The 27,465-nt window shown below is 39.4% G+C and overlaps 1 protein-coding gene across 2 annotated transcripts in view; it reads right to left on the bottom strand.

Moving 5' to 3' along the window:
- The window catches only part of LOC131072214 (zinc finger CCCH domain-containing protein ZFN-like), a 68,642-nt gene that overhangs the window by 35,382 nt on the left and 5,795 nt on the right, over positions 1-27,465 (bottom strand). For both annotated transcript variants that reach the window (XM_058008307.2, XM_058008308.1), the window contains exons 4-5: positions 27,298-27,414; positions 26,786-27,097 (exon numbers count right to left, since the gene is read on the bottom strand). In XM_058008307.2, the coding sequence (XP_057864290.1) occupies positions 26,786-27,097; positions 27,298-27,414 (429 nt within the window). The remainder of the gene's footprint in view (positions 1-26,785; positions 27,098-27,297; positions 27,415-27,465) is intronic.

Raw genomic sequence — 27,465 nt, 5'->3', positions numbered from 1 at the left:
TAACAGAGGAGGTGTACCTGCCAGAATACATAGAATATTGGAAGGGAGACGCCCCAAACCTCGGTGACGTAGATAATCTGAAGATCAATTATGTCGACAACGATTGGAACCTTGTGTGGAAGGCCGCAGGTTTCAAAATCTTTATTATTCTTCTTCTTCTTATGTACAGGAAGGAGATCGTGGTCCCTATAGAATTTGTGGTTCCAGGTCTTCGGATGGCCATTAAAAATAGACTTGCCACCAACGGATCCAAATTGAAACCCTACCATGCGAAGCGCGCAGGGGACCCCAGAGGCTGGAGGGGGACCCGAGAGGATGGAAGGGGACTCGAGAGGCTGGGCAGGCGACTTGAGAGGCACGGGACCAACGCGGGAGACTCTTGGACGAGGAAAACCGAGAAGGATGGAGGGCGATCCCAGAGACAAGGGACCCGAGCCGACAACTCTCTAGACAACTAAATTAGGAAATTGGAAAGAAAAAAAAAAAAAAACCGTACGAGAAAAAAAAAGGTGCACGATGGTGGGGGCCACCGACGGCGGGACCACCGTGCGGTGGGCCACTGACGGTGGAACCACCGAACAGTGGGACCACCATGCGGTGGATACCACCGTGGGTGGACACCCGCACATAAAAGCCCTGCATAAGTCCGCACACGCAAAGGAGAAGAAATAAAAACCCCGCATGAAGAAAGACACGCAGCCCACGCCAAACAAAAAACGGACAAAGAGAAAAAAAGGAGAGACGCGCACAGCAACGCAGCCATAAACGCAGCACCGCACAAACAAACACAGTCGTACGGTGGAGGGGTGTTGACCGCACGGGAAGGTGGTCATACGATTGGAGGTGTCAGTGCTGTTGTTGACCGTACGGAGAGAGGTTGTATGGATGGGGTGCCATCAGGGACATTACAATGGAAAAAAAAAAAGACCAGATTTCAAATCATTCGATGGAGTCTGGAGCCAGGACACTGGAAATTTAGAGTGGAGAAGGAGGATTTTTGCATCATAAAATATCACAGAAATGATGCGCACCATGGACTTTTGTGTGGTTCTGAAGGTAGTAAATTGGTGTTGGCGGCGGGGGCAGCCGCGCTGCCCCCGGACCCCGCAAGGGGCGCTGCCCCTCAACCCCGCTGGGGGCATTGCCCCCAGACCCCCAGTTTATTTTTTAGCTACAATACACTTGTTGGAGTTGGGCGAAGGGCATTAGAGATGTCACGGTAAGTGTTGTGGTTGTCCGTACTGTGAGAAGGAAGCCTGAAGCTAAGCATTGGTGAGGGAAGGCATTTGTAGGTCCGCGCAGTTGTATGACACTAGGGAGTTATTCAGTTCAGATTTTAGCCTTTGGGGAGTGTGATGGAGGATTTGAGGTGTCTCCTAGCCTTTGTGCCAGAGGGTTGTGGCCACCTCCAGGCATGAATGGTACGCTTTGAGGAACTCGGAGTATGTCTCAGCTGGACGTGAGGTTGCCTTGGTGGATGCATAGAGGGCTCGGGAGGAGCTGACCACCAGGTTGGACGCAGTAGTAGCGTGAGACTTAGCTCAGCGTACCCAGGAGTTGGATGCCGAGAGGGCAACGTGGTGGCTATCGAGGACAAATTGGCTAGGGAGACAGTATCATTTGAGTAGCAGTTGGTGGAGGCTGAGACTGAAAAGCATGTTTTGCAGACAAGTTTGGTTTAGGCACAGAAGGATTGTGATGTCAAAGGAAGCACTAATGGTGAAATTCGCACTTGAGCATCGGATGGTAGCAGAAAAAGGGTTTTCAGGCGAGGACGCAACAGGTGTATAAGTTCCGGGCTCGACTGGCATCAACAGTTCTGTTTAATGTCATCTCTATTTTGTATTAAGTCGTCCGGAGACAACTTCTTTTCTTTTGGGGGGGATGATGTTGGCGGCAATATTGTACACAGAAATAAAACTAGTTAATTAAGTTGTAATTGTGTTGGTTAGTTGGCAACCGAGGGGTGGCAGTTGCGGTGCGACGGTTGGCGCTCGCACCCCCTCGGTATCTTTATATACTTCCGAATGTAACTTGTGAGGGGACAACGACAATTATGAAGGGAATAACATCTCTTATACTTGCCTGATATCTATGGCGTTATTATTCGGCATTACGTGCTTTATCTGTGTACTTTAAGTTATTCACTCGAGAGGGCAAACACTATGTACTTTCTTACAAATGTTGCAGCTTATAGTTGCAAACAAGTTTTTCTAGGTTAGAGTGAGTGCTATTATTCTCAAGATAATACCCTTGTCTGATGATGAACACTGTTCCTTTTTTAAGACCTTACCTTTGTTCTTGGTATAGGATTGCATTATAGCAATCATAATGGTTCAAATAATTTCACTCCAAGAACAACAAGCAATTATGATTGGGCACAATGCCTTGGAAGGGCCAATTATACTTCTCACTCGGGAATCTCATGATCTTGACATATGAAATATGATGCACAATTTTATGTCTTTAGATGAAAACTTCTTGGTAATATACGTGATTGTAAGATAGTTGCTAATTAAATAGCTAACTGCTTAGAACCATTATTAAATTATATATACATACAAATATAATATAAAATTGGTCCATCTTAACAAATGGCTGTTTGATAAGATTCTGGTGGGCTGAGATGCTGAGCGATCTGCTCACATATTATTGGGTTTCTCACAAAACTTTTTTTTGAGTCTTATTCTTCATTCTCTCCCCTTTCCAGAACATATTAAATTTTAAAATTTGGCTTAGAAATGTAAAAGTTATGGCTGTATTACTGCTGCCCTGTTTTGCTGTAATCAGCAGATTTAAAATATGGTAAGTGATTATATGATGACATAATATGATTCTGATAGATATTATAATTAAGTATAAATGCTATGACTTGGATATATATTACTGAAACTATTTACCATATGGGTTTGTCATCTGGATATAGCTTTATCCACCATGATCATAGAGAAGTTACTGAGACATTATATGTTATAAACATAATTTTCAGTTTTTTTTCACTCATAAGTGCATAATTGGAGTCCTTTGCATTATCTCCCATTGTAAGTTATCGAATGGCTTATGCATTAGATACATGTTGCATGAGCATATAAGTTTTCTATATTCCATATATTCACACAATGAATTATATTTCATCATGCATGTGGCCTCATATGGCTAGATCCTTGTGATGGGTCGGGCTTCTCCAATGGAGAATCATCGGGGAAGCTTAATGCTTCGTGGTAGGGTGGATATCACCTCGATGATGTTCTCTCTCATTCTATTCTGATCAGGGTTACAGAGAAAAGAAATGGAAGAAGGTTATAATGCAAGAATTAATATATTCACCTATCATATACATTGATTGAAAGAGTAGGTAAAGTTTATATACAATTTACTCTTCTCATGCAGATTTTGAGTGTGAATTTTTAACATTAATTGTTTGCATTTAATAGCTATGCTAGCATTGTAAATGCACTTAAACAATTTGTAATGATTGTAGAAGCAATTTGAATTTATGTTTTCAAAAAAAAATTATATGTTTTCTTCTGGTTTAGCTCCACTTCAGTAGCATGTTACTCAATGATATCCATACTTTATTAGTGCTTATTTGGAAGGGTGTTACAATTTGTCCTTGGAATACCTTGAACCCCACTCACCTTTGTCCCTCTCCAACATGGACTTGTGCCCATACTTGTCGCCGACTAACCTTCGATGGTGCCCTTCCTTGTCCTTGTGCACCCTTCAAGAGTGCCCTCCTTGTCCTTGATTCAGGTGAAAGTGTGCCTATACAAGTTCTTCTTCATTTTAAACTTGCCCTTTAAGTATTTTCACAAGTCTAAATGCATCATCAAATTGTCCTTGTCTGATGAGGAATTGTGCTCATGTTGGTCCTTGTTTAATAGGGAATTGCGATCATGTTAGTCCTTGTCCTTCACTCCCCTCAATCTATGCCTTACATTGCCCCTTTACATCATTAAATCCTGCCCTTCATTTGTCCCTCTTCACCTAGGAGTCCCACCTTCCCTTACAGTCCCTACATTAGGAGAAAGTGCGATCAGCATCTAGTCCCTCACTTCACTTCACAATCACTTTGCATAGTTCCTCTACACCCCTAAAATCCACCTTACCAAGTCCTTCTACCACATGGAAATGCGCCTAGCATTTTCATTGTCCTTGTCCCCATCTTAAACCCACCTTACATAGTCCTTAAGTGCACCTAAAAGGCACCCTTCTTAGTCCCTACACCCCTTGAAAACCCACTTAGGTTGTCCTTACAAACATACAAATCCTGCCTAGGATGTGTTGAGTTAATTGGATAGGTCGGCTCACAAGGGGAAGTTCGAATTTGAAAGTGCAAATCCTTGTTTGAGGTTGGCCTTATGGGGAGGTTGTATTCCTAAGTTTTGGAGTGTTCTATAAGAAACTTAAAATTCATCATTTAAATACAAATTGAAGAAGAGCAGGTGTGAATTGGTAAAGGGGAAGAGCAGAATAAATACTATTGCAAGTGTGAATTATGCTTTGAGGAAGTCCACTCAAACTCTTATTTATATCAATCAAGCAAGGCAAAAGAAATGCATGATGAAGAAGGCTGACATGAGGCTTTGAGGTCAGCTTTTATAAAGGAATATTTAAATTTTGAAAACAAAGGTAAATGACATCAAGTTCAGCTGACTTCATGAGGTTATCCAGAACAAATTCAATCATTCTCCTAGCTAGTCGGCCTTGCTAAGGAATGATGAGCCCTATAAAAGGAGAGATCAAAACTTCATCCAAACATCAAATGCAATCCAACTCAAGTGAACTAGAGGAGCAGAAAAGTGTGAATTCAAGAGCAGAAGTTAACAACCAAAGGGCAGAGATCAACAAATGGAGGTGATTTTGAATCAGATTAAACACCCAACAAGACAGATTCAAATCAGACCTAAGTGAATTCCAGCAGGGGTGCAAATCAATGAGTTAAATCAGACTGAAGAAGGATAAATCAGACCAGGAATCATACATTTCCAGATTTGGGTTATCATTTCCAGAATTCTAAGTGTCATTTCCAGATTTTAAAGAGTTCCATGAAGTGAATATTGTGGATTATCTTGCATTTCCTTAACCTAGGGTTTTAATTCACAATTTTGATCAAGATGTTTTCTTTGTCTTTTCAGGTTTAATGCAAGCAGTGAAATGCATGGAGCATGGAATGAGGGAATTCTGACCACATGGAGGAACTCAAACAATGCTATGAGAAGGAATTCAAGGATTGCTCTACAATGTGGCATCATGATGAGGAAGAACTTCACAACTTGAGGGAGATCAAGTCATACAAGGGATGAGCTCAAGGTGTTCATGTTCAAAGATGCGGATGAAAGATTCAACAATAACATGAAGCCTCAACATCACGAGGAAATCAAGATTCAAACTTCATCAAGACGTGCAAGAGGATCAAGGCATGTAAGGACATATTCCAAGACATCATTTTATCATTAAGGATTTTACATGAGCTTGGATTTCCAAGATCAAGATGAGGGACTTGTTGACATGTCTGAAATCGCATTGCTGCAAACTCCATACGGGCAACGCAGAATAGAATAACCAGCTGAGTATCCTATCCTCTCTTGAGATAAGGAAGTCCCTCATGCTGTTTTTTTTTTATATTTGATCAAAGGGGACAACCTCAAGGTTTCTTTTGTCAGGTCTTGACTGCTGGACTACTCAGCGGTTTGATGTGTTTTTGCTAGAAACACAAGGGGGACTTACGTTGAATGGGTAATTTATAGATAAGTTCCCTGGAACTTTTATAATCTTTCTATCAAATGATTTCGGTTAAGTTGATACGGTTTTAGGTGGGACTGCAGATTTTCTATGTAAAAAAGGGAAAAAGGAGGGAAGGATAGGGAGAGAGAGAGAGAGAGAGAGACATGAAATGTAAATTCTAAGTAAGATAGCAAATTCAGTCAAGCAGACAGACACCTCCAAGAAACTAGATTAAACATTACTAGCTACTTAAGCACAATGTTTGCATAAATCCAGTGCAATCTTCAAAGGAAAAACAAGATTTTCATGTTATCAAGTACAACATTAGAACTTTTACATTCATAATATGCGTTCGATAACCGAACTAAGCATGAAAGGTCCAGATTAACCATGCAGAAAGAAAGGCAATCAGCCGTTCCCTGATGGTGTGGACTGCAAGGATTCTATCAGATGCTTGCTTGAAAATGCTATGTAAAGGAAATATACATAACTGAGAGATTTCTAAAATTAAGTGAAGAAGGAGACCATGCACTCACAAGGAAATTTGAAAACAGTCTTAATCTTTGCATTAATTCTTGTAAAATTTCGCCAAAGCTTTTGCAACAATCCAAGAACTTCCTCCAAAATAAGGGAAAACCAGTCCCTTAAATAGACTTCAAAAAGGATGAATGGCCTAGATTTAATCTAAACAAGTGGCCCAGATTCACCCATAAAGCATGGCTGCCCATACCCATAAATGGGATACAAATATCAACAACCACCCCAAAATGGGCAATAACTACCCAAAAAAGGGATAATTACAGCAATTTGAAATAATCCAAAAAGGTGCATCAATAAAGTTTTACATTTGTTGACCAAAAGTCAAATGTCACTTTTTGGTGCAAAAGTGCACTTTTAAGATTTAGAGGGAAAAAAGCACTTTTGAGAAATCACTTTCTCTATTTCAGCCTCACACTCCTTTTCTAGAAATTGATCTTCGCCATGCAAATATTCTCGCCATAAATCACGGCCTGCTGCCCGTTCCTCACGAACGTATTCCTAGAACCTGATGCATAACTGGAAGAGCAAACTGAATGGAGGCATGGGAGGATGGCGAATTTTGTATTGCATGCCTTCGAGATATTGGTCCACGTGCTTTAAAGCGTCCTTCCAGCTGGAGCGATTACGCTCAAAGCATAATATGTCTAAATGGAATTGACCAGCAAAACTCAAGTCCTTAGTGGAATAGGTAATCCTATCCGTTCCCAATCTTTCCTCCCAGTCCGGCTGGATTGCATTATCGGACAAGTCGTTTATCCCTCCCGAAACCATTGATCGGAGGATGGTCTTACCTACTTCTTGCATGTTTCCCAGAATCACTTCACATGCGTCACTCTCTTTGTCAATAATTTCTTTGGTCTCGTTCTTCATGGTGATAGTCCAGTACCATTCCTTAAGAACACTGATGCTATGAGGATCTAGGATGGCAGACAATGTAGGAATCTGCGCGTGTGTCCAGAAAAGAGCTCTCATGAGGGGAAGGGTAGTGGCAGCCACTTCGTGCATGTGAAGGGATTCCCTCTTTACCTCTAATAACTTGACTAGAGTCAGCTCTCGATGGAGGGCCATTTCTTTTACTTCATTAAGGATTCGCTCTCCCCTTTTCTTGATGTCTTGTATCCATTCCCTGACGGCCTTTGCAGTGTCCCGTACTCCTTCAAATTCTGTTGTGCTCCTTTGCGCCAATGTCGTCGAGGGAACATGGGATTCGGAGGCATTGCGTAGTGGCCTTAGGAGCTGATCAATGTATCCCTCGGCTTGCTCAGCACGAGCCCGATACATGTCCTTTTCAGTTGTTATCTCTTCGAGCTGCCTGAGTATATTCTGCACCGAATCCTTGAATTCTTCTTTTTCTTGCTCTTTAGTGGCTCGTCCGATGAGGACAGTTGTGATGCTATAATCTACCAGTGTAATCCGATCTGCTGGCTTGTCTACAGGCGGGGTAGCAATGTGGAGAGTGCGGTTCCTTTGCTCGTCTTTGGTCACTCTGGAATATGCCTTGGGCTTTTTCTTCCCCTTAGCTTTTGCTTGGTCCATGCGCGAGAAGATATCCTCTAGATCAATAGGTGGTTTGGTGGCAGCCTTACGCTGGGCTCTGGCAATCAACCATTCTTGAGGCACTATTTGGGTTGATAATAAGGTTAAGTCTACATTCTGTTCTCTGACGTTCTTAGCCGACTCACCACAGATTCGCAACTGCTCTGCTACCGGAGGAGTGAAAGAGGTGTGAAGCTCTTTGCTTGCAGCTGAATTCTCCCCTATTTCGCTGAACAACTGCCTGACACCTTCATGTGATGGTTGTTCTTCAGTTCTTTCGAGCTCATGAGTCTCATCTATCCTTTGCTCTCCTTTGACGGTGGAGTCATCTTTCGCTGTATTGTGGAGCAGCAACTCGTGGCAGCTCTGTTGAGTAGGTTCATGCACTTTGACCCCCTGGGTGGATGGAATCTCTCCTTCCTCTATTTGGTTGCCCAGTTCGGTCGATTCGAGGGCTCTTAGTTCAGTTTCTAGCACATCGGGCGCAGGAGGATCATTGGCTTTAAATGCATCGATGTCGCTCTGGGAAGGCGGAGCAGGTATACAATCCAATTCTACTACATCGTCGAACGAACTGGGGTCCTTTGAAGATGAAGTGACCTCTGGTCTCTTTATAGGAATCTTTTCCCTTCTTGTTCTTTTGGACGTCCGAGTCCCTCTACAAGCCTTAGCCTTCTTCCTTTTCTCTGGTTTCTCAGTTTCTTCCCGAGGTGCACTAGACGTTCCTTCATCTTCTGAAGCCTGAGAATCGAGGCTGCCCATTAAGTGGTAAGTGAACTGGACTCCCTCATGGATTAGCCTTTCAATCTGCTGATGTAACCATTGATCTGTGTACCTTGCTGGGGCTGCCATGACTGCCTCAAAATCAGTGATTGGGTCCTGGGACCAATCGACGCCTGGCAAGAGATGCCTTACTGCTTCAAATTCCCGGACCTGGAGGCAATTCCCTGAATCTATGAGCTGATCTGGGACCCGACGGTATTCAAAGAGTCGCATTTGCTGCACACTTAGTCTAGAATATTCCCGCCTCCTGACCTCGTAGTCATAAGAGCAATTCTTCCAATAGTCTTCAACTGATTCCTTTGCTCTGTAATGCCTACCATAGGCTCTCTTTGCTAGATTATCATGATCGAAATATTTTCTTGGAAAATGGTCCTGTAGGCCATAAGAGGCCAGCTCTGCAAGGGACTCCTCTGCCAGGGTAGGGGTTTTCAAGTGGACATCATGGTTGCCTATGATCATGGGGAATGTGAATCCAGCCTGTTTGCTTTCTCAGAGTAAAATGTCGGTCGGGCGTGACTGCCTTGCGACCTCCATAAGAACTACTTTGTCGGTTGGGTACCGTGGAAGTCAGAGAGGGGCACCATCAAAGCCTGCTATTCGGATATAGGAGAACCTTGGGAACTGAATGAACCAGGCCCCATACCTCTGTACTAGAGTAATAGCTTGCTCTGAGAGCCTTATGTGTAATCCTCCCTGCATTAGCCTGACCAAGCGCATTGTGAAGGCGTCATTGACGCGCTCATACTGGCCAACTGCATAAGCTGGGCTGCTCTTTTCCCTCTGAGCTATATCTTGGTAGTGCAGTTGCGGGTAACAATCATAGACCTTCACCTGACCAGGCCCATTTCCGATTTCTCCTTTCATTATCAAACCTAGCAGCGCCTGTTTCTTGGTGAACATGTAGACCAAATAAGAGGTCATAGTGAAGTATTTCTTCGTTTCCAGCTCAATCAGTTGAGTGTGGATGTTGTCACTTATGATCTAGGCCCAGTCAAACTTAGACTTCCCAGCGAAGACTTGCTCTGTAAAATAGAACATCCACTCTTCAAAGTAGTTGGACTTAGGAAGTCCCATGATTCGGCTGAGTAATGTGATCATATCCCCATGCTCATTATGAAAATCACTTCGTGGGGTCTTCTTCCCAATTCTGGTGCTCGACAGCCTCTTCTCTTTGTACCATTCTTCATTGATCAGTGCTTTGCATCGGGCCAGATTCATATCATATGCGCCTTGTGCTTCATCTATGGTCGTAGCTGTGAGATTGCTCGGAAAGGGAATGTCGAATGCATCACCAATGGCCTCAGGAGAGAAGTTGGCGATAGTCATATTCTCGAGGAGCACTAATCTAAAATTTGGCTCATAATGTCGAGCAGCGTCTACCACTAATTCATAGTTCTGTACTGCTGGAGGAAATCCTGCTGCTTGGGCAATGCCACTTTCCACCATCTGCCTAGGCTTGCCATATGCGTTAGGTGAGAAGACCCGATTCCTGAAGTCTTGAATGTCAATATGGCCAAGGTCGGTATCACCGACATTGTCCCAGGCGCTCTGCACTTTTGACTCCCTCAATCCTCCCCTCTGATATTGATACTTCATCCTTTCTACCTTGCGCGGGATATCTGATTTGGATGCTTGCAATGTCTCAGCTGCAGCGGCCGTTTTTGATGATTCTACCGCCGATTTAGGCATTTATCCTGCACAGCCGGATGCAGATTACGAGGTGATACAAAAGAAGTAAGGCGGGTTAGATAGAAAATATTCCAGCATGCCAAGATTAATTTAAAATTTAGATTGGACATGGAGCGACATTTCTAGCTAAAAAGGCTTGATCAATTTTAACCACAGCATTCATGAAGATTTTTGATTGCGAATTTATACTTAACGCTTTCTGGATTTTGGATTAATTTTCAACAGAGACAAACATGAAAAAAATTTCTCCTAAGTTTGGAAATGCAATTTCTGGTTAAACCTTAGGAGTGAATTCTAGATTTTGACTGCTTTGAACAACGTTTTACAAGCGAAAGAGATGCAGATTTCAAAAATTCAAGCATTTTGATTAAATTTCACGCATTTATCTATTTGATTTACGAGCATTTCAGAGGATCATACGAGACAAAGCGTACCTACCTGATGAGAGTGGATGGCGAGAGATTGCCTGACTTTGCCGCGTGAAGACGAATGGACGATTCTGCAAAGTTTCAAATTCCAACGGTTATCTCCTTGATTTAAATTTTTCGCGGTTGTTGGACGAAAGAGAATTTATCATTTTAAATGGTTTTTTACCCTGTGTAATTGGCAATCTGAATTTGAATGATCTGGAAAAGTTAATGCAGCATTTTACCTTGAATGCAATTTACGCGAAATTGGCTATCTCCCTTTCAAATCCAATGTGATCTTTCTTTACATGAAATGCAGCAGCATGGAGGGGGTTTTACAAATTCTGAATTTCCAAATTTGGGCCTGTGCGCAGCGATTTCGGAGAAGGGGAGGACTTTTAAAATTTCAAATGATTTCACCTTTCAACTTCGGACCTTTGGCGAATGCGGAGGCCCTTCGAAATTTAATTTTGGCTTTTATTCAATCTCAAGGGGAAACTTCGGACCCAATAACGTCTCTTGCAAATTTCGCGTTTCTGCATTTTGGCGAACTGGAGGGATCTTCGGACCATGCATCGCCTTTAGCATTTTGCAATTTTCAGGCTTCTGGCAAATTTCAGAGCACTTGGGTTTTTGGTGAACTGAAGATTTTCGGAGCACTCACACTATTTGCAAGTAAAAACTTCGGACCCTTAACGCTATTTTGCAACCTTTCCAAACATCTTCGAAGCTTAAGCACGCTTTGCAAATTTCGGAGTTTTTCGGATGTTTTGCTACCTTGGAGATATTTTAGGACTTTTAACGATTTCGTAAAAACTTCGGACCCTAAACGCGCTTTGGCAAATTCGCACGAACTTCAGACCTCATAACCTCTTTTGCAAATTTGATATGTTTTGAAATTTCGGAGCTAGTGTCCGAATTTGAGGACTTAAGGCAAATTTCGGAGCTAGAGGAGCTTTTCGCAACTTTGGAGACTTTTCACATTTTCGCCCCAGGGTCTGAAAATGGACGCTTTAGGTGTTTCGGTGCTTATAACATATTTTGCAAAATTTCGCGTTTTTTTAATTTCGCCCCCAGGGTCCGAAAATGGACATTTAAGTGATTTTCGGACCTAAAGGGTCTCTTTGCAACTTTTCATGTTTTTTAATTTTGCCCCCAGGGTCCGAAAATGGGCATTTAAGTGATTTTCGGACCTAAAGGGTCTCTTTGCAACTTTTCACGTTTTTTAATTTCGCCCCCAGGGTCCGAAAATGGACATTTAAGTGATTTTCAGACCTGGAGCTGCCTTTTGCAACACTTAAAAGCATTTTACATTATTTTAGGACCAAATGGGAAACATCGAATTTTTAAATTTTCGCCCCAAGGTCCGAAATTCGGCCCCTTGGGCGATTTTAGCAACTTTTAAACCTTGCGAAATTTTAACCTCTTGGCCTCTGGGTCCAAAATTCGGCCCATAAGGCAATTTTGAAAATTTACGTAAAAATTCGGACTTCAGACCAATTTTCGCCAGATTCTACAAATTTGGATCTTGGAGGCTTCGGAATTCTAAGGCATTTGGGCAAGTTTCGCAACTCCGATACTTTGGCCAAAAAATTAGCTCCTTCACCAGTAGGCGAAAATCATCCTTCATTCAAATCCTACAAACATTTGCGAGGATAAACCTTATGCAACCTGCTTCGTAGCTCTTGTGCGGAAAACAGAGACTTTGGTCCTCGTGCGACCTTTAGACACACTGCTCTTGCTTGGCGGGCCTCGCCAATTTCTACCACCTTACGCCTATCCAAGGCGATTTTCAAAACTTCGAACAAACTCTTGGCATTCACGCCTGAGGGCTAGACTAGCCGGGTGGATTCATCAGCTCTTTTCCTTGACATCATCACTTTACGAACCAGTCGCAGACTCACTCGAAAAGACGCGAGACACTCTGCGCGAAACTCAGCAGGGCAAAGACGAAAGGCTCAAAAACAAGAAGGGGGACCCTGTCGGCGATAGGGAGCGTGTGCAGCGCACAACAGGACTCTTCAGGATGATCAATGCAGGACAACAATGCAGAGATGAGGACGACACTCACCATTCAACAAGGAATCCAAGATGATGATAAAAGGAGCTTTACAACATGAAGGATTAAATGATGATGAAGAGCTCTATAACTACTACAAGGAGACCAATCACATCAAGGACATGTTCCACAATTCAAGAACTACAAAGGAGATCAAAGTCAAGTTCAAATGTATCCAGGATATCACAAGATGGATTCCCAAACATGAAAGTGAAATACACGAGTCATCAAGGAATAGACAAGATAGTTTCAGAAGAGTTAATCAAAGTAAGAAACCTAATCAAAGATGATGCAATTTGGGAATATGAACCATCACATCAAGCAATTGGATGATGTTGAGTATCAAGAGATATTGGTAGGGATACGTGCAAGTTGAGGTGGCACCCGATCCTCATCGACCAATTCAGTGATGCCAAGTCAGCATGTCTAGGTGCATTAAACCTAGCTCATCAAAGGAGGAGCAAGTGACATGTGGCACTACATCAAATATTATTCAATGTACCTAACCTCATTTCTCGTTGGCTCGAATTCAAGGGAAGGACATGTGTCCAAAATGTTGTAATTTTTTCATTGGTCAATGTGGTGTTAGTTTTCTTTGAACTATCTCGGTCGTTGATTCCAAATCAATCCCAGACCTTCATTTGTAATTCAACCTCTATTTAAGGCTTTGCCTCCTCATTTGTAAAGGTTAATAGTCGATAATTAACAAGTAGAAGTAGCAGTAGGAGGAGGAGGTCAAAGATTGTTACCAAGGCTATGTTGGAATACACATATGATTTCATTGAAGATATGGTGGATTCTTGTGTGTTGTTTCAACATATTGCATGGTTTCTACTTCTCAAGTTTTAGATTTGTTTATATCAAGTTGAATTAGTTGAATAAAAGAACTTATTGTTGATTAATGGTGAAGCCTAAATTTTCATACCATTTGTGATTTGTTGATTGCAAGTTACAATGCATGGTTAGATTGAACTCAATTGAAAGCTTAACTTCAATTGCTCTATGATCATTGTTCATGGTGTTGATGTGCATAAGTGATATGAAAATCATTTGGGTATCCTTAGGAGATTGCACCATCTTTGTGTAGTTGTTTCCTCGTGGAGAAGCAAAGCTTGGTTTGGTTTCATCAAGTCAGCAATCATTTCTTGCATTGTTAGGTGTTAGATTAGATTGCCTATCTCTAGTACCTTTTGTCTTTTATTTTCCAAGCGTAAGTCCCTTTGTGTTACCAACAATATCACATCAATACGCAGAATCTATCCATCATAAAAGTCAATTGTTCGCATTGTAAGCCTTGGGATGGCCTTACTTGATCACGAAATTTAGCACTTGAGGTTTCCTTGTTCAAGAGAGGATAGAATACTTAGTAATTTATTTTGTTTTTGAGGTGTCATAAAAAACACATCAACACTATGGATGTTTGAAACCAAACAGATCAGATTATTGCTTTTATTTCCTTTGTATTGGCAAACATTGTATGTCAAACTCTACATCAAAAAAAAAAATCAGTGGTATATGTTACAAAAAATTAATAAGAAATTTTCGAATTGGGAATGATTTTGAATGAATTTGGATGGGAGAAAAGAAGACTCCTAATCTTTTGAATATATGTCCAAAAAAATGATGGCATACTCAATAGTGATTGGCATGATGAATTTAGAATGATTTTGAATGAATTTTGAAGGGAGAAAACAAGTCTCCTTATTATTTTTCCAATTGGGAATCTTTTGTAACTGTATCCAAGTTCTCATCCCAGTTCCTTCTACATTGGTTTTTGTAACCACACTCAAATGGAGATTAATTGTGAGAAACTTATGGTTTGAGGTATAGAGGGTTGAGTAGTGGCTCTAAACGTTGTCTTGAATCTACAACTGATTCTAAGGCTCTAGTGTATGATATTTATTAATGAGGTTATAACTGAAATTACATTGAGTAAATAAAATGAGCCAAGACAATAATTTGGTTATTAACTCAAAGCACTTGTCAAGGCTCAATATGGACATTGTTGTGACGTGTTCACACATCGCCCCATTGCAAATGGGGACCCCTCGCCTTAGCTTAGCAATAATTTCATGGTTTTAACCTTTGCTTGAGAGGGTGTCGTATCAAGATTAAGGTTGTCAATCAGCTAATGTTGTCAAAGTTGTCATGAAGCGAGAAATGTCATCAAAGAATGCAAAAAGTTGTCGAATTGCAAGGAAGTCATCTAGATTGCTAAGTTGTCCAAGTGGTTGCAAGCTAATGTGAATAATGTGATGACAGACCAATTTGTCCCTATGGAGGTCGAATCTCCACCAAGGAAATTACTTGAAGGAGCAAATATACTAAGGAAAGATGAAAATGCATAAGGAATAATCAGTCCTTACTCGGGTCGAATTTCCACTTAGATAAGAATATGCGAAGGTAATGAGAATTTTATAAGGACTAAAAAGTCCCTATGAGGGTAGATTTCCACCCTCACAAAGATCAAAACTTACCTAAGGGGTGTTACACCAAAAGTTGGGAACAAAAGTCCCTATGAGGTTCGATTTTCCACTCAAAGCACAAAATTCAACTTTCCTAAGAGAGATTGCAACAAAAATAGGAATCAATTTGTCCCTATGGAGGTTGAATTTCCAATCTTCAAGGCATTATAGAAACTAAGTAAAAAATTCAGAGGAACAAATCAAGGAAAGTCATGGATCAAAAAGTCCCTATACATAAGGATTTTCCACTCAACCCATAAAAATCAGATTACCTATGGCAAGTCACGTCAAAAGTAGGGACAAAAATGAGGATCAATTAGTCCCTATACATATCAATTTTCCACTCAGCACATGAAGATCAACTTACCTAAAAGGGATTATGTCAAAAATAAGGGCAAAAATAGGGACTAAATTTGTCCCTATAGAGGTCAGATTTCCACTAAACAAAGTACCTAGCAAGCATTGAGCAATTCATAGGGACTAAATTGTCCCTATCCATATCGAATTTCCACTTGAAGGCAAAAGTTGCTAAGGTAAGATAAATTTTCATTGGGACTAAATTGTCCCTATCCCTAACTTGCTAAGGTACTGTGAAATTTCATAAGGACTGATTTTGTCCCTATCCCTATTGGATTTCCACCAATAAGCAATCAGAATTTGAAATGAAATTTATCCTTGTGTGTTGCAACTTTTTGTCATGGTACACGAACTAAGTGAAATGCAATAAAAGTAGGGGCAAATTAATCCCTATGAGATGTGATTTTCCACCCTATGAATGAGACTTGAGCACAAAACAAGCTGAAACATGTGGGCTCAATGTGAAACGTGTGGAATCATAAGGCAAGCGTATGAATCAAGCATGTGGACCTAAAGAAGAAACGCGAGGATCTAAACATGAAGCATGTGGAGGAGATCAAAGTAACATAAGACCGACCTAAGCCTTAAGGGAGTTGAAATGTGTGCAAGAGCAAGGAACAAGCTGACCTAAGTATCAAGGAAATGAAAAGTGTGTAAACACAAGCGAAATTAATACAAACTGCCCTGAAACGTGTGCAAGAGCAAGGAACAAGCCGACCTAAGTATCAAGGAAATGAAAAGTGTGTAAACACAAGTGAAATTAATACAAACTGCCCTTTAGCCGACTTAAAGCAAGTATGATGGGTGCTTTGTAAGAAATATAGAAAGGAGACACCAAAAAAATAATTTTATAATGCACAGCAAATTCATTCACAAGTAAAGAAGAGAAGAGCAGCAAAATTCATCAAGGCAGACTATATTTATATCAGTCCAATAACAAGGGTGAAAATTCCACACCACCAACAACAGAACAAAGCTCTTTTGCAATATGTAGCGAGCTATGAAGGGGAGTAAGTTGTTTTGCAATGCAAACAACATCAAGAGTAATCATAGCAGAAATGAAACAAATGATACAATGCAATCTGAATCAATATTGAGTTCAGAGACAAATGGAGCAAAGTCCAAGAGCAGACGCAAGCAGAAACAGGGCAGGGCTACAACCTAAATGATTACCAGCAGATTTGCAGAAGTGAAAATAAGAAATTCACATTTAGATCTTACCATTTTTGTTATCACTTCCCGATCAATTTTATGAAATGATGATAATGTTCTTCATGTTGTTTCACAATTGCTGAACAATGACATGAATTGATAATGCAAAAGGTCGGAACCTCGTTTTATCATGATTTTCTTGCATTGCAATTTTGATTTAAGGTGTTTTCTTTTCAGGTGTTCTTGCAAGGAATGAGGCATGAAAGGATGGAAAGACATCACAACTTCAATATTGCAATTGCAACATGAAGGATTCATCAATCCAAGGCAAGGACAAGGAATTCGATTCCAAAGCAAATTAAGAGGAGCAGAGGTCAGATCTGAGTGTGTTTGAGGAGCAGAATCAGACTTGAAGGGGCGAAATCAGACTTAATCTTTGTTTGATGAATTGAAAAGACTACACATGGATGCACAAGGAGGCAAATCAGGTCATGCAAGGGAAACTCAACATAAGGGCACTCCAAAGACATGAAAAGGAGATTCATCAACAGCATGTAGAATTTTGCAAGATGAAGAAAATGCAACTACAGAAAAGACAATATCAGAATTTAGCACATTTCAAGGAGCTGATAGAGAACTCAACAAATACAAGGAAGAGATCAAGATGTCATAGCATGAACGATACTCCAACAACATGACGAAGTTCAGTCATAGCAAGGAGGATCAACATGTCAAGTCTTGGAGGAAGATAGTAACAAAGACAAAAGGATATTTTACAATCTTGAATTTCCTCTTCCTCCGGAAATCCAAGAATTATTGCTAGTACCCCAAGGTGAAGGACTTCATCAAGCAAGCACAACATACTTATGCAGGGTTAACATTAAGGTCTTCATCATGTTGGAAGGGATGCGCTCCAACATTAACAACATGAAGAAGATTCGATGAGGAGAGAGTCTTCATATTATGGATAAACTTCGCAATGACAGCATCATGACGAGAAGGAATTCAAGATAAAGGCTCAACAGCATGTGTAAGGCAAAGAATTGAGTGAAAGAACTCAGCAATGCGAGTGCAAAGATCAACATGTTCAAGGTGATGACAAAGGAAGATAGTGCAAATGAAAACTACAACTACAACAACCTTGGATTTCCTTTGGAAATCCAAAGGTCAAGGTCAAGTACATCCGAGGTATAAGAAGGATGATGATGAAATATGAAAGAAAGAAAGATCAAGGCAAGGAAGATAATCAAGATGAAACAATTTTCATTCCTAAGGAGGTAGAAGAGCTAAGCAAAGTTAGAAAGTTTGCTTGACCATCCTTAGATGATACAATTTGGGAATATGTCCCATCGTCATCGCATTGAGCAAATTGGAAAGGCGGAGTATCAAGAGATATGTCTCAAACTCAAACACCTTGTGATGATCTACATGTTGTGCACGTTGAGGTGGCATCCTACTTATCATCAATCATTCAAGTTTTGCCACATCGGGACGTCCAAGTTCGTTGAACATGACTCATTAAAGGAAAGGGCAAGTGACACATGGCACTACAATAAATATTGTTTCATGTACCTAACCTCAATTCCTATTGGTTGGGATTCAAAGATGGACATGTGTCCACATCATTGTAATTATTTCATTGGCTAGAGGGAGTTTGTTGCAACAAACCCTAATTAGTGTTTTATCTTGTAATCTGGCCGTTGATTGTGAATCAATCTGAGCCATTGAAATGTAATGAGACCTCTATATAAGGCTCAGTGCTCTCATTTGTAGAGGTTAATAGTGAGTAGCAAATAATAGAAAATAGTAGATTAATAGACAACAATTAGGAATTAGAAGTTAGAGTAGAAGTTAGAATAGGAGGCGAGGGCAAAGATTGTTGCCAGGATCTTGTTGTAAGAGACATATTGTTTTCATTGATGTTATGGTGAATTCTATATGTTAATTCAACATGTTGCATGGTCTCTACTTCTCATTTGCTTTAAAGTTGGTTGGATGAATGGAAGATATCATTGTTGATGAATGGTGTACCACATGTTCATACTACTTGTAATTTGTTGATTGCAAATTGCAATGCGTATTTGACTGAACTTGTGTGAAAGATTAACTTCTATTGCTTCATGCTTATTGTTCGTGTGGTTGATGTGTATTGGTGATATGAAAATCAATCGTTTATCCTTAGGAGATTGCACCAGTTTTGTATAGTTGTTCCTTGATGGCGAAACAAAGCTTGGTTTGGTCACACCTAATCAACAATTAGTTCCTACATTCTTGTAATTCGATTAGCTTTCTTAACCCTTAATTCCTTTTGCTATTTGTTTTCCAAGTTGAGTAAGTCTTCATGTTCCAGCAACATTTATGTTCAACGTAAGTCCCCCTTGTGATTCCAGCAAATCACATCACACACTGAGTTTATCCATGTATAAAGTCAAGACCTAACTATCGGAACCTTGGAGTCGTCTCGTTTGATAGTTTAGCGTTCGAGAGGTCTTTGTTCAAGTGAGGGTAAAATACTTGGTATTTTATTTTGTGTTGCATAGTGTCACAAAAACACATCAACAGAAACCATGATAATCAGTGACATACCCTGAGCACATGTCAAGGCTTAGTATGGATGCCAAGGGCATGCCACACTCCAAAGTGTTGCCCTCTTCTCATGACAAGAGTCCATCTTGCAGAGTTGTAGAGCTATTGTGATGACACTCCTTGCCTTCTCTAGGATTCCCATCCTTGATGTTATTGGATTTTGTATCCGGAATAATACCTATCTCTAGCCATTTATGTTGTGTTTGGCTGAGACGTTGATTTTGTACATGCCCATGCCTGTGTTGTATGTTATTGGTTGGCTTGTGGTTGTTATGTGACATGGTGCATATCTTATGCCTAGATGTTGGTGATGTCTTCCCTCTAAGAGTGTTTATGCTATGATTAGTGGATCGTGATTGTTTACATGTTATGCTATGATTGTTTATCATTACCTATTTATCATGTTGTAATGGATGAAAATGGAACCCGGTAGGACTAAGACCAAGATCCACTTTCATACAAACATTGGAATACGAAATCACCTAAAGGAGTGATCAAATTCGACTAACTCTTGTAGAAGAAAGTCAAATGACACTTCTAGGGTTTCTATTCCTTTTGTTGCTTTGGAAAGTGAATGAACTATGGAGATTGTTGGTGTAAATAATTATTCGTCATGGATATTATTACACTATACTTAAGTTTACTTAGGGTACATGCATTTAATAGTAGTTTGGGTATGAGACACTTGGGTGTTTGTGCCACATTGGGATAGTGTGTGTAGGAGAATTTCCACCTTTTGTGGACTTATTTTGTTGTTACATTCCACATTCAGTGGGTGATCCACCTCATTTGGAATATTATATTGTTTCTCCTACCTACCCACACCTATTTCCTACCTACCCTTGTTTCTTATTGAGCCATATGTCATGTTTGTGCGCTCACATATCCCTAGCCTTGCCTATATAAGCAGGCTCATCTACATTGTTTGCACGGACAATCATTGAACATCTTGTAATGATCCAGTTGATCATATTTTGCATCTTGATACAATACAGTTTATTCCTATCATCTATTTTGTTCTCTCTTATTTGTGCTTTCCATTGCCTCTAGATCTTGGCAAAATCTCACAGAGATATGTTGAAGCAATGTGAAACTATGACTAAAGTATGAAGTAAATGAGAACTTAGAATGTTGTGACTGATGAACAAACAGAGATTCTACAACAGACACAGAAATGGATAGGAAATCTGACTGTGCCCCTATATCTGCAATCCAGAGGTAAATATGCAAGACCGGGACACTCATAACGCCCTAGTCTTCTGCCCTATAGCTAGTTTTTGGAAATCTGCTTTCTAAGATTGAGACTAAGTTGCCTACCAAATTTGGAGGGAAATCTTGTGACACGCCCCATGCACCCTGGTCCCGAAAAACCAGGTCCAATTTCTAAGAATGGGTCTATATCAATCTATTGAAGGTCTCCTTAATTCCATGTCTTTATCGGTGACTTGTACCTACACACAAGAGGAGAGAAAGGGTGTTGTAGATAGCGATTTCCCTAGGTCAAACCTCGAGTTTGGAATTAACCCTAATTGAAATAGAAATTGAACTTGAATTGAATTGGAAAACTTGTCTTTTGAGGGCAAGGCTAGATCTAAAATTGATATGCTTGAATATAGATGATTATACCTTCAATAAGTGATGCAATGCTCTTAGGATAAGTCCTCATGTGTAGATGCAATAATATGATAAATCACATAAAATCCATCATGAAATCATAATTGAAACATAATATGAAGATGTCTTGATGTAGTTTGTTGCTCCTTGAATCAAATCTTCTCTTGAGAAAGAAGAATTGCTCTTAAATTGGATGATAATGTTAGCGTGAGATGATATGTTCTAAACATTGAAATGAATTGAGGATGCCTTATATAGGGATTTCACAATTAAAATCACCTTTAGGTCGACTTAGACTTGGTGTATTTTCACACGGAGCTAGATTTGAATAGGGTAGGACTGAAAATTATCCTCCCGAAATTCAGGGAAAAAAGTGTGGGACCAAGGGGGTGTGATCGTCCTGGTCCCAACTTCTTTATCCCAAATTTTTAGAAATGCAAGATAATGGGGTTCTAAAGCTAATTCCAGCTCAATGGTTCAAAACATGATGTATAGATATGCGAAATATGTTTTGAAAGTTGAAATTGGGAGAGGATTAGGGATAAATCGGGATAATAAGGATAAAGGGCACACCTAGGATCAAGGGCCCAAATAGTAGTGTGATGATGTAATAAAGTGGAATAAGACCCATAATATTGAATTAAATAATAATTAGTTGCAATAAAGGTCTCATTATGCATAGAGGAATGGGAAATACAAAAATGAGTGCTAGGAGTGTGAAATTGGACATACTAATAAAGGTGTACAATTTACGACACTACACATGTATACTATGATAGATTATTCGTGTTGTTTGGCATGTGTGTGAGCCATACTCCCTTGTTTGGTGTGACTATGTTTATTGGCCTATGTGACTATCCCATAGCACAATGAGGTGGGCATGTAGGTACCACATGGTTAGGTGGCACTCAACCACCATTGGGTACTAGCCAATCTGTTTGAGTGCATCAAGATAACATGTGAAATGGAGAAAGGTTTCATAACTCTCTTGGTTATTAATTTGTAACAAACTGTAAAATGTATAATTTTGAACATTTGGGTACTCGAATATTAATGTAACATTATATTGAGACCTCCTAATAGGATGTTTTATTAATTGCCCACATAAGTGGTGGCGATGTGATTCATTTTTTTACCACATTTCGACATTGGAGTTGAACATGCACATTGTTGTATATGTTTTCCATCATTTGGCTATGTTGGTAAAGTGAACTTACAACACACTTGGATTTGGGCTTAAATGAGCATGATGTAGAAAACATTCGAGTATGATATCTATGTAATATGTGTTCATTTTGTCTTCCTAGACTTGATTTGTATGTTAGGGCTCACTTCAAGATGATGTCATTTTGGATCCCCTTTTGGTAGGAAGACAAGTGGGGTTGCGGAAAACATTTCCCATTGTCCCTCACATTCTTGGACTTGTCTTGGGGTCCTTTGTTGACCATCCAATTCTTGGAAAACATCTTGTTGGAGTTTTGAGGTAAAAGAATAGGATAATCTCCGATTCCTTGTTAGGGTATTGTGGTTGTGAGAAGTCCAATAACTTCTAGGGGTGTTGGAGTTATGAAAGTTCAATAGCTTGTCTAGGTATCCAAGTTGTGAGAACAATCTAATACAATATCGAGGTATCAAGGATCAAAGAAAAAGGGGGACCACCAAATAAAGAATAAATGGCCAAGGGATGTTTAAAAAGGTTAATTAATAATTGTCCTTATTTAATTAATGCTAGGATAGGAATGAATTGAAGTGTGATTAGGGTGAGTATTTGAGATAGATGATTCCTTCATCCTAGCCTTGTATTGTGTATGCAGTTGAACAGAATCGTGGATTAAAACCTAGTCATTGTTGTTGTCTTGGGGTTCCAGTCAACAAAGATCTTCAATGTGATTTGTGCACCCATAATTCATGAGAAAGGGCGGACTCAATTGGATAGTTGTAGTTTCCAAAAGTTTTAAACTCTTGAAGAAAAAGGTGACTAAGGATCAAGAAGTGCAATTAAGGTTAAGTGTCTCCATGGGATTGGCAAGCTTCTACAAGAATATCATCAAGATCTTCAATGTGATTTGTGCACCCATAATGCATGAGAAAGGGCAAGCTCAATTGGATGGTTGTAGTTGCCATGAGTTTTGAACTCTTGAAAAAGTTTACCAAGGAGCCCATGTGAGCACTCTCTAATTTTGAGAAAGTCTTCCAAGTAGATTGTGGTGTCAATAGAACTATAAGCTATGTTGTGTTGAGTGAGGGTGTAAACTAATCACTTATTTTAGCAATAAGTTGTTGATCATGTCATGAAGCAAAGGGAGTGTCACAAAACACTAGATTGAAAAAGTCATTGTACATTACAAAAGAATCTTAGGTGGAAATAAAAATGGTTTGTCACACACGTAGAGAAGTAATGAGTTAATTTTTGTGATTGTTGAAAAATTCTCTAAGGTGGCACATTTCATCCCTTGCCAAAAGACAAATGATGCAATAAGAACTACAAATTCATTCTTTGATAGATAGAGTGAATGCATAGGTTGTTGCAAAGCATTACTTTGGATCAAGATACCAAGTTTCATCACTCTTTTTGGTTCTCTATGGAAGAAGTTGGGCACATAGCACAATTATATTTCTTGATCCCATTCACAAATGAAAAGACAAAAAGGTTTTCGATCAAAGCCTTAGCAACTTGCTTAGATGTTTAGTACAATAGAAGCCTACACAATGGGAATCTATGTTCACGGAAGTAGAGTTTGCATGCAATAATTTAATGAATAAGTCCACAAGAATGACATTATTTTAAGTCGTGTATGGAATGTCACCATGGTGTCCTTGATCTATTGAATGTAAACAATAGTATACACATAAGAATAAACTGAGGACTTCATGCAACACATTAAGGAATTCCATCCACAAGTCAAGTAGTAGCTAGAAGAGAGTGGCATAAAGTAGAACTTGTGTTCAAATGACCACAAAAAGGAAAAAGCTTTATCAAAAGGAGCGAGTTGGACATTGCACATTTTAGGAAAGAGAAATTCACTGAGGGAACTTCTAACAAATTGAAGCCCAAGAATATAGGTGTATGCCAATTCTTGTGCAAATTTTCATAAAATGCATATGAGATTGACCTTAAAAAAAATTCAATATTTCTCTAATGTTCGAAGTCTGATTTGTAAGCCTAGCATGCACCAAGTGGATCAAATCCTGTACAACCAAATGGGGTACTATTATTGATAATGTAGATGCTTGGAAAGTCATGAAAAGAAAATGTGCATATATTGAATTTGTAAACAAGCAAGAAAACTCAGCAAAGCAAGTGTAAAGAATATCGTGTTCACTAGAAGGGGAAAGTACCCAAGTACTCGTAGATTTTGGAAGTAGAAGTAGATTTACTTGGGTGGTTGAATTAGTCTTCTACATGGTTCAAATTGTGCGTGCTATGCTCACAATCTTTTCACATAGGGTGTCTAATGTAGTAGCATCCCACAAATACTTATTGTTTGATTTGTTTATCCATGCATGATATTAGCTTGCACTTGCTTGTGTATTTTGATGGTTAGTGTTTGTTTGAAGTAACTTGTATGTGAGTAGAATTATGCAATTTTGGCTCTTTTTAGCACATTGTTGAATTGGTTTCGCACCTTGCACAAGCTTTGGTTGAGTGTAATTCAACCTACACAACCATGCAAGCCTCTACAAGACCTTTGCATCATCAATGTTACCACACAAATTGCTGACTGATTTCTAATCATTGCACAAGTCTCTACACAAATCTTTGTCTATCACACAACCTTTCCGCCATTATTTTTGTTTGCACACAACCCTTGCACAAAATTCCCCATGTCATGCAATGAGTGAATATAAATTCCAATGGCACACATCCCAAAACAAAGATTAATGATAGATATCCCTAATTGATTAGCTAGTAATTTGAGATCTTTGAATGCATGTGAAGAAGAGACATGACCAAATTATGAATTGAGACTTTAATTTGACAAAAATGTAAGCAACTTTCAACAAGATCTAGCTCCATGCAAGCAATTTTTCACTAATTAGAATGTTTGAATGATGATGAACCATGATAATTTAGTGCCTGGACAAAGTCAACCACCACCCTAAGGGGCTCAAAGATCCATGATTGTGCATTCAAGAAAAGAAAACCAACATTTAATTGGCTTTCCAACAGATTCAAATTCAAGAGGTATTGCCGAGATCAGATTAATTGATCCCAATTAAATGCAATATGTTCTTTTGCTTCTAAAGTTGGATTCTTCTTCTAAGCATTCGATTAATGGCAATATGAAATGACTAGAATTTCTATCTTGGGATCCTAACAAAATCAGATTTCTCCAACGTAATCCCATCATCCTCTTGGGTAAGGCTGGTATAAAGTCTGCTTGTTCAGCTTTCTAATGGAGGTTTAGTTTGAGGATTGAAATTTGGAAGAAAACTTGAAGGAAACAAACCTTGAAATGGCATGCTTGAATTTGGTAATGTAGGTAGATTGTAATGCAAAGAGTCTTTGTTTAGGCTAAGTGTTTCTCATCAGGTTGGGCAGCTAAGCCTGAAAGGAACCTTAAGTTTTCAATCTCCCTTATATGTATCTACATTTCTTCAAATTGAATACAGTAGCTTTCAAGAGATGCTTCCACCGAGTCCCATTTTGTGGGAACAAGGAAACAGAAAGGCAAAAGTGGATGCCAAAGAGAACCTTTTAATATTCTAGGAAAATGGGATGGGCACAAGGGGTACTGCAGTGCATACAGATGCACTTTACTAATGTTGTCCAAGTGTCACTGTTCTTCACTAATTTGCCATTTTAAAATATCCATGTACTCAACAATAGACCCATAGCACATTTATTATAATCTCAAGACATAAATTACGTGTTGATAATTCATACAATGAGCTGTAATGAATTAAATATTTAGGAAAACCTTTAACAAGGATCTGCTGCATAATTTTTGTCCCTTTTGGAAAAAAAGAAAGGACAAGGCCTGCTCATAGAATGCGAGAAATGAATATGAAAAACATAGCAATGTAATTTGAAGAACACAAATATGCTTAAACCAGGTGCAACCAACATTTTTATCCAATTCAAATGGATCACCAGCCAAAACCATCCACAGAATAGTTAAGAAAAACCATCCCTAGACTTTGATATTAACAAGTGATATCAGCAACAACCACAGCCTCGAGAATAATAGCATACAAAAGAAAGATGGCAAATGGACCTCCTCCACACATCCCATTTATCTATCTATGTGGAAGAAAAATGAAGAATCTAAACATTAAGGTAGGAATCTATATGACATGAGCCTCTCCGGCCCACAAAAAGTGTGTTTCAATAAGACAAACAAAATGGAATTAGAAATAATAGAAACAAACCAATACTGCCTGAATTTTTGGAGTCAACTTTGCTAAAACCACAAAAGAAAAAAGAATGACAATTTCCTACACCTCACTGAAAATTTTCTTTTAGATCTTGAAAGACAGAGATTGCTTAAGAATGCTAAATCTAATCCAGGTTTAATTTCTTCTTAATCTGGATTTGTAAAATTGGTTCAAACATCCATCTCGGCTAGCTCAATTGAACTTAATACATATATTTCAGTAGTGGTGTAGCCTTTCTCCATAAATAGGGATTCCAACCCTACACAATCAATTCCCTAGTCCATACACCCTTATTCTACTCATCCCAGCTTCAGTAATTCAAGACTTAGTTCCAATTAATGAAAGAACTCAAACCGAGGAGAATCCAAATGAAGTACAAATAAAGTAATAGTAGTAAATTAATGAGTGAATTTCAAATAAAATGATAATACCTTAATCACTTGCTGTGGGCAAGCCAGTACAAGAGAGTTACTAAAGAGAATATAACTTACTTGGTACATGCCCCATACTGGTGCTGAGAGTATGCCCTGTTGCGGTGAATATATAACAGGCATATAAGGTGGCTGCCCTTGGATATGTGATTCCTGAACATGACCAGTTTGCGATGAAGGCCATGTTGAAATGCTATGAGAATGTTGTGCTCTAGATGATGGAACTAAAGGAGATCCAACAGTTGAATATACCGAAGAACCCGATAGAGGCACATATGATCCCAAAGCAGCAAACTGTGGATGATCAAATTTGCAACTAGCTCCATATTTGCAAGATCCGGTGTGCATGTAATATGTACATTCCCTTTCTCCCTATACAATAAAAAATCATTGACAATAAAACCTTCTAGTTTTAGATGTAAGATTCATAAATAATTTGTATAATTTATTTCATCAGATCCAATGAACAAAAAGAATTCATCTCTTACCAGTGTCATTTGTATCAAAAGCAAAAACTGATTATGCTCTAACTAATACAAAATTATTAATCACATAATAGAAGGTTGACCAACCATGCGCATAGGAAATCCTAACATGTTCAATTGAGTGTGCCTTATTCCAGCCTTGTCATGTGGATGAAGGTATTTGCAGTTTGCCCCAAATTTGCAAGTTCCAGTCCTCAAAAAATACTGTAAAGCACATCCATCAAACATAGCATTTCACTTGGGAATTAGAAAGCA

Source organism: Cryptomeria japonica, chromosome 6, assembly GCF_030272615.1.
Source record: "Cryptomeria japonica chromosome 6, Sugi_1.0, whole genome shotgun sequence".
NCBI lineage: Eukaryota > Viridiplantae > Streptophyta > Pinopsida > Cupressales > Cupressaceae > Cryptomeria > Cryptomeria japonica.
This window is presented reverse-complemented; position numbering and strand designations above follow the sequence as displayed.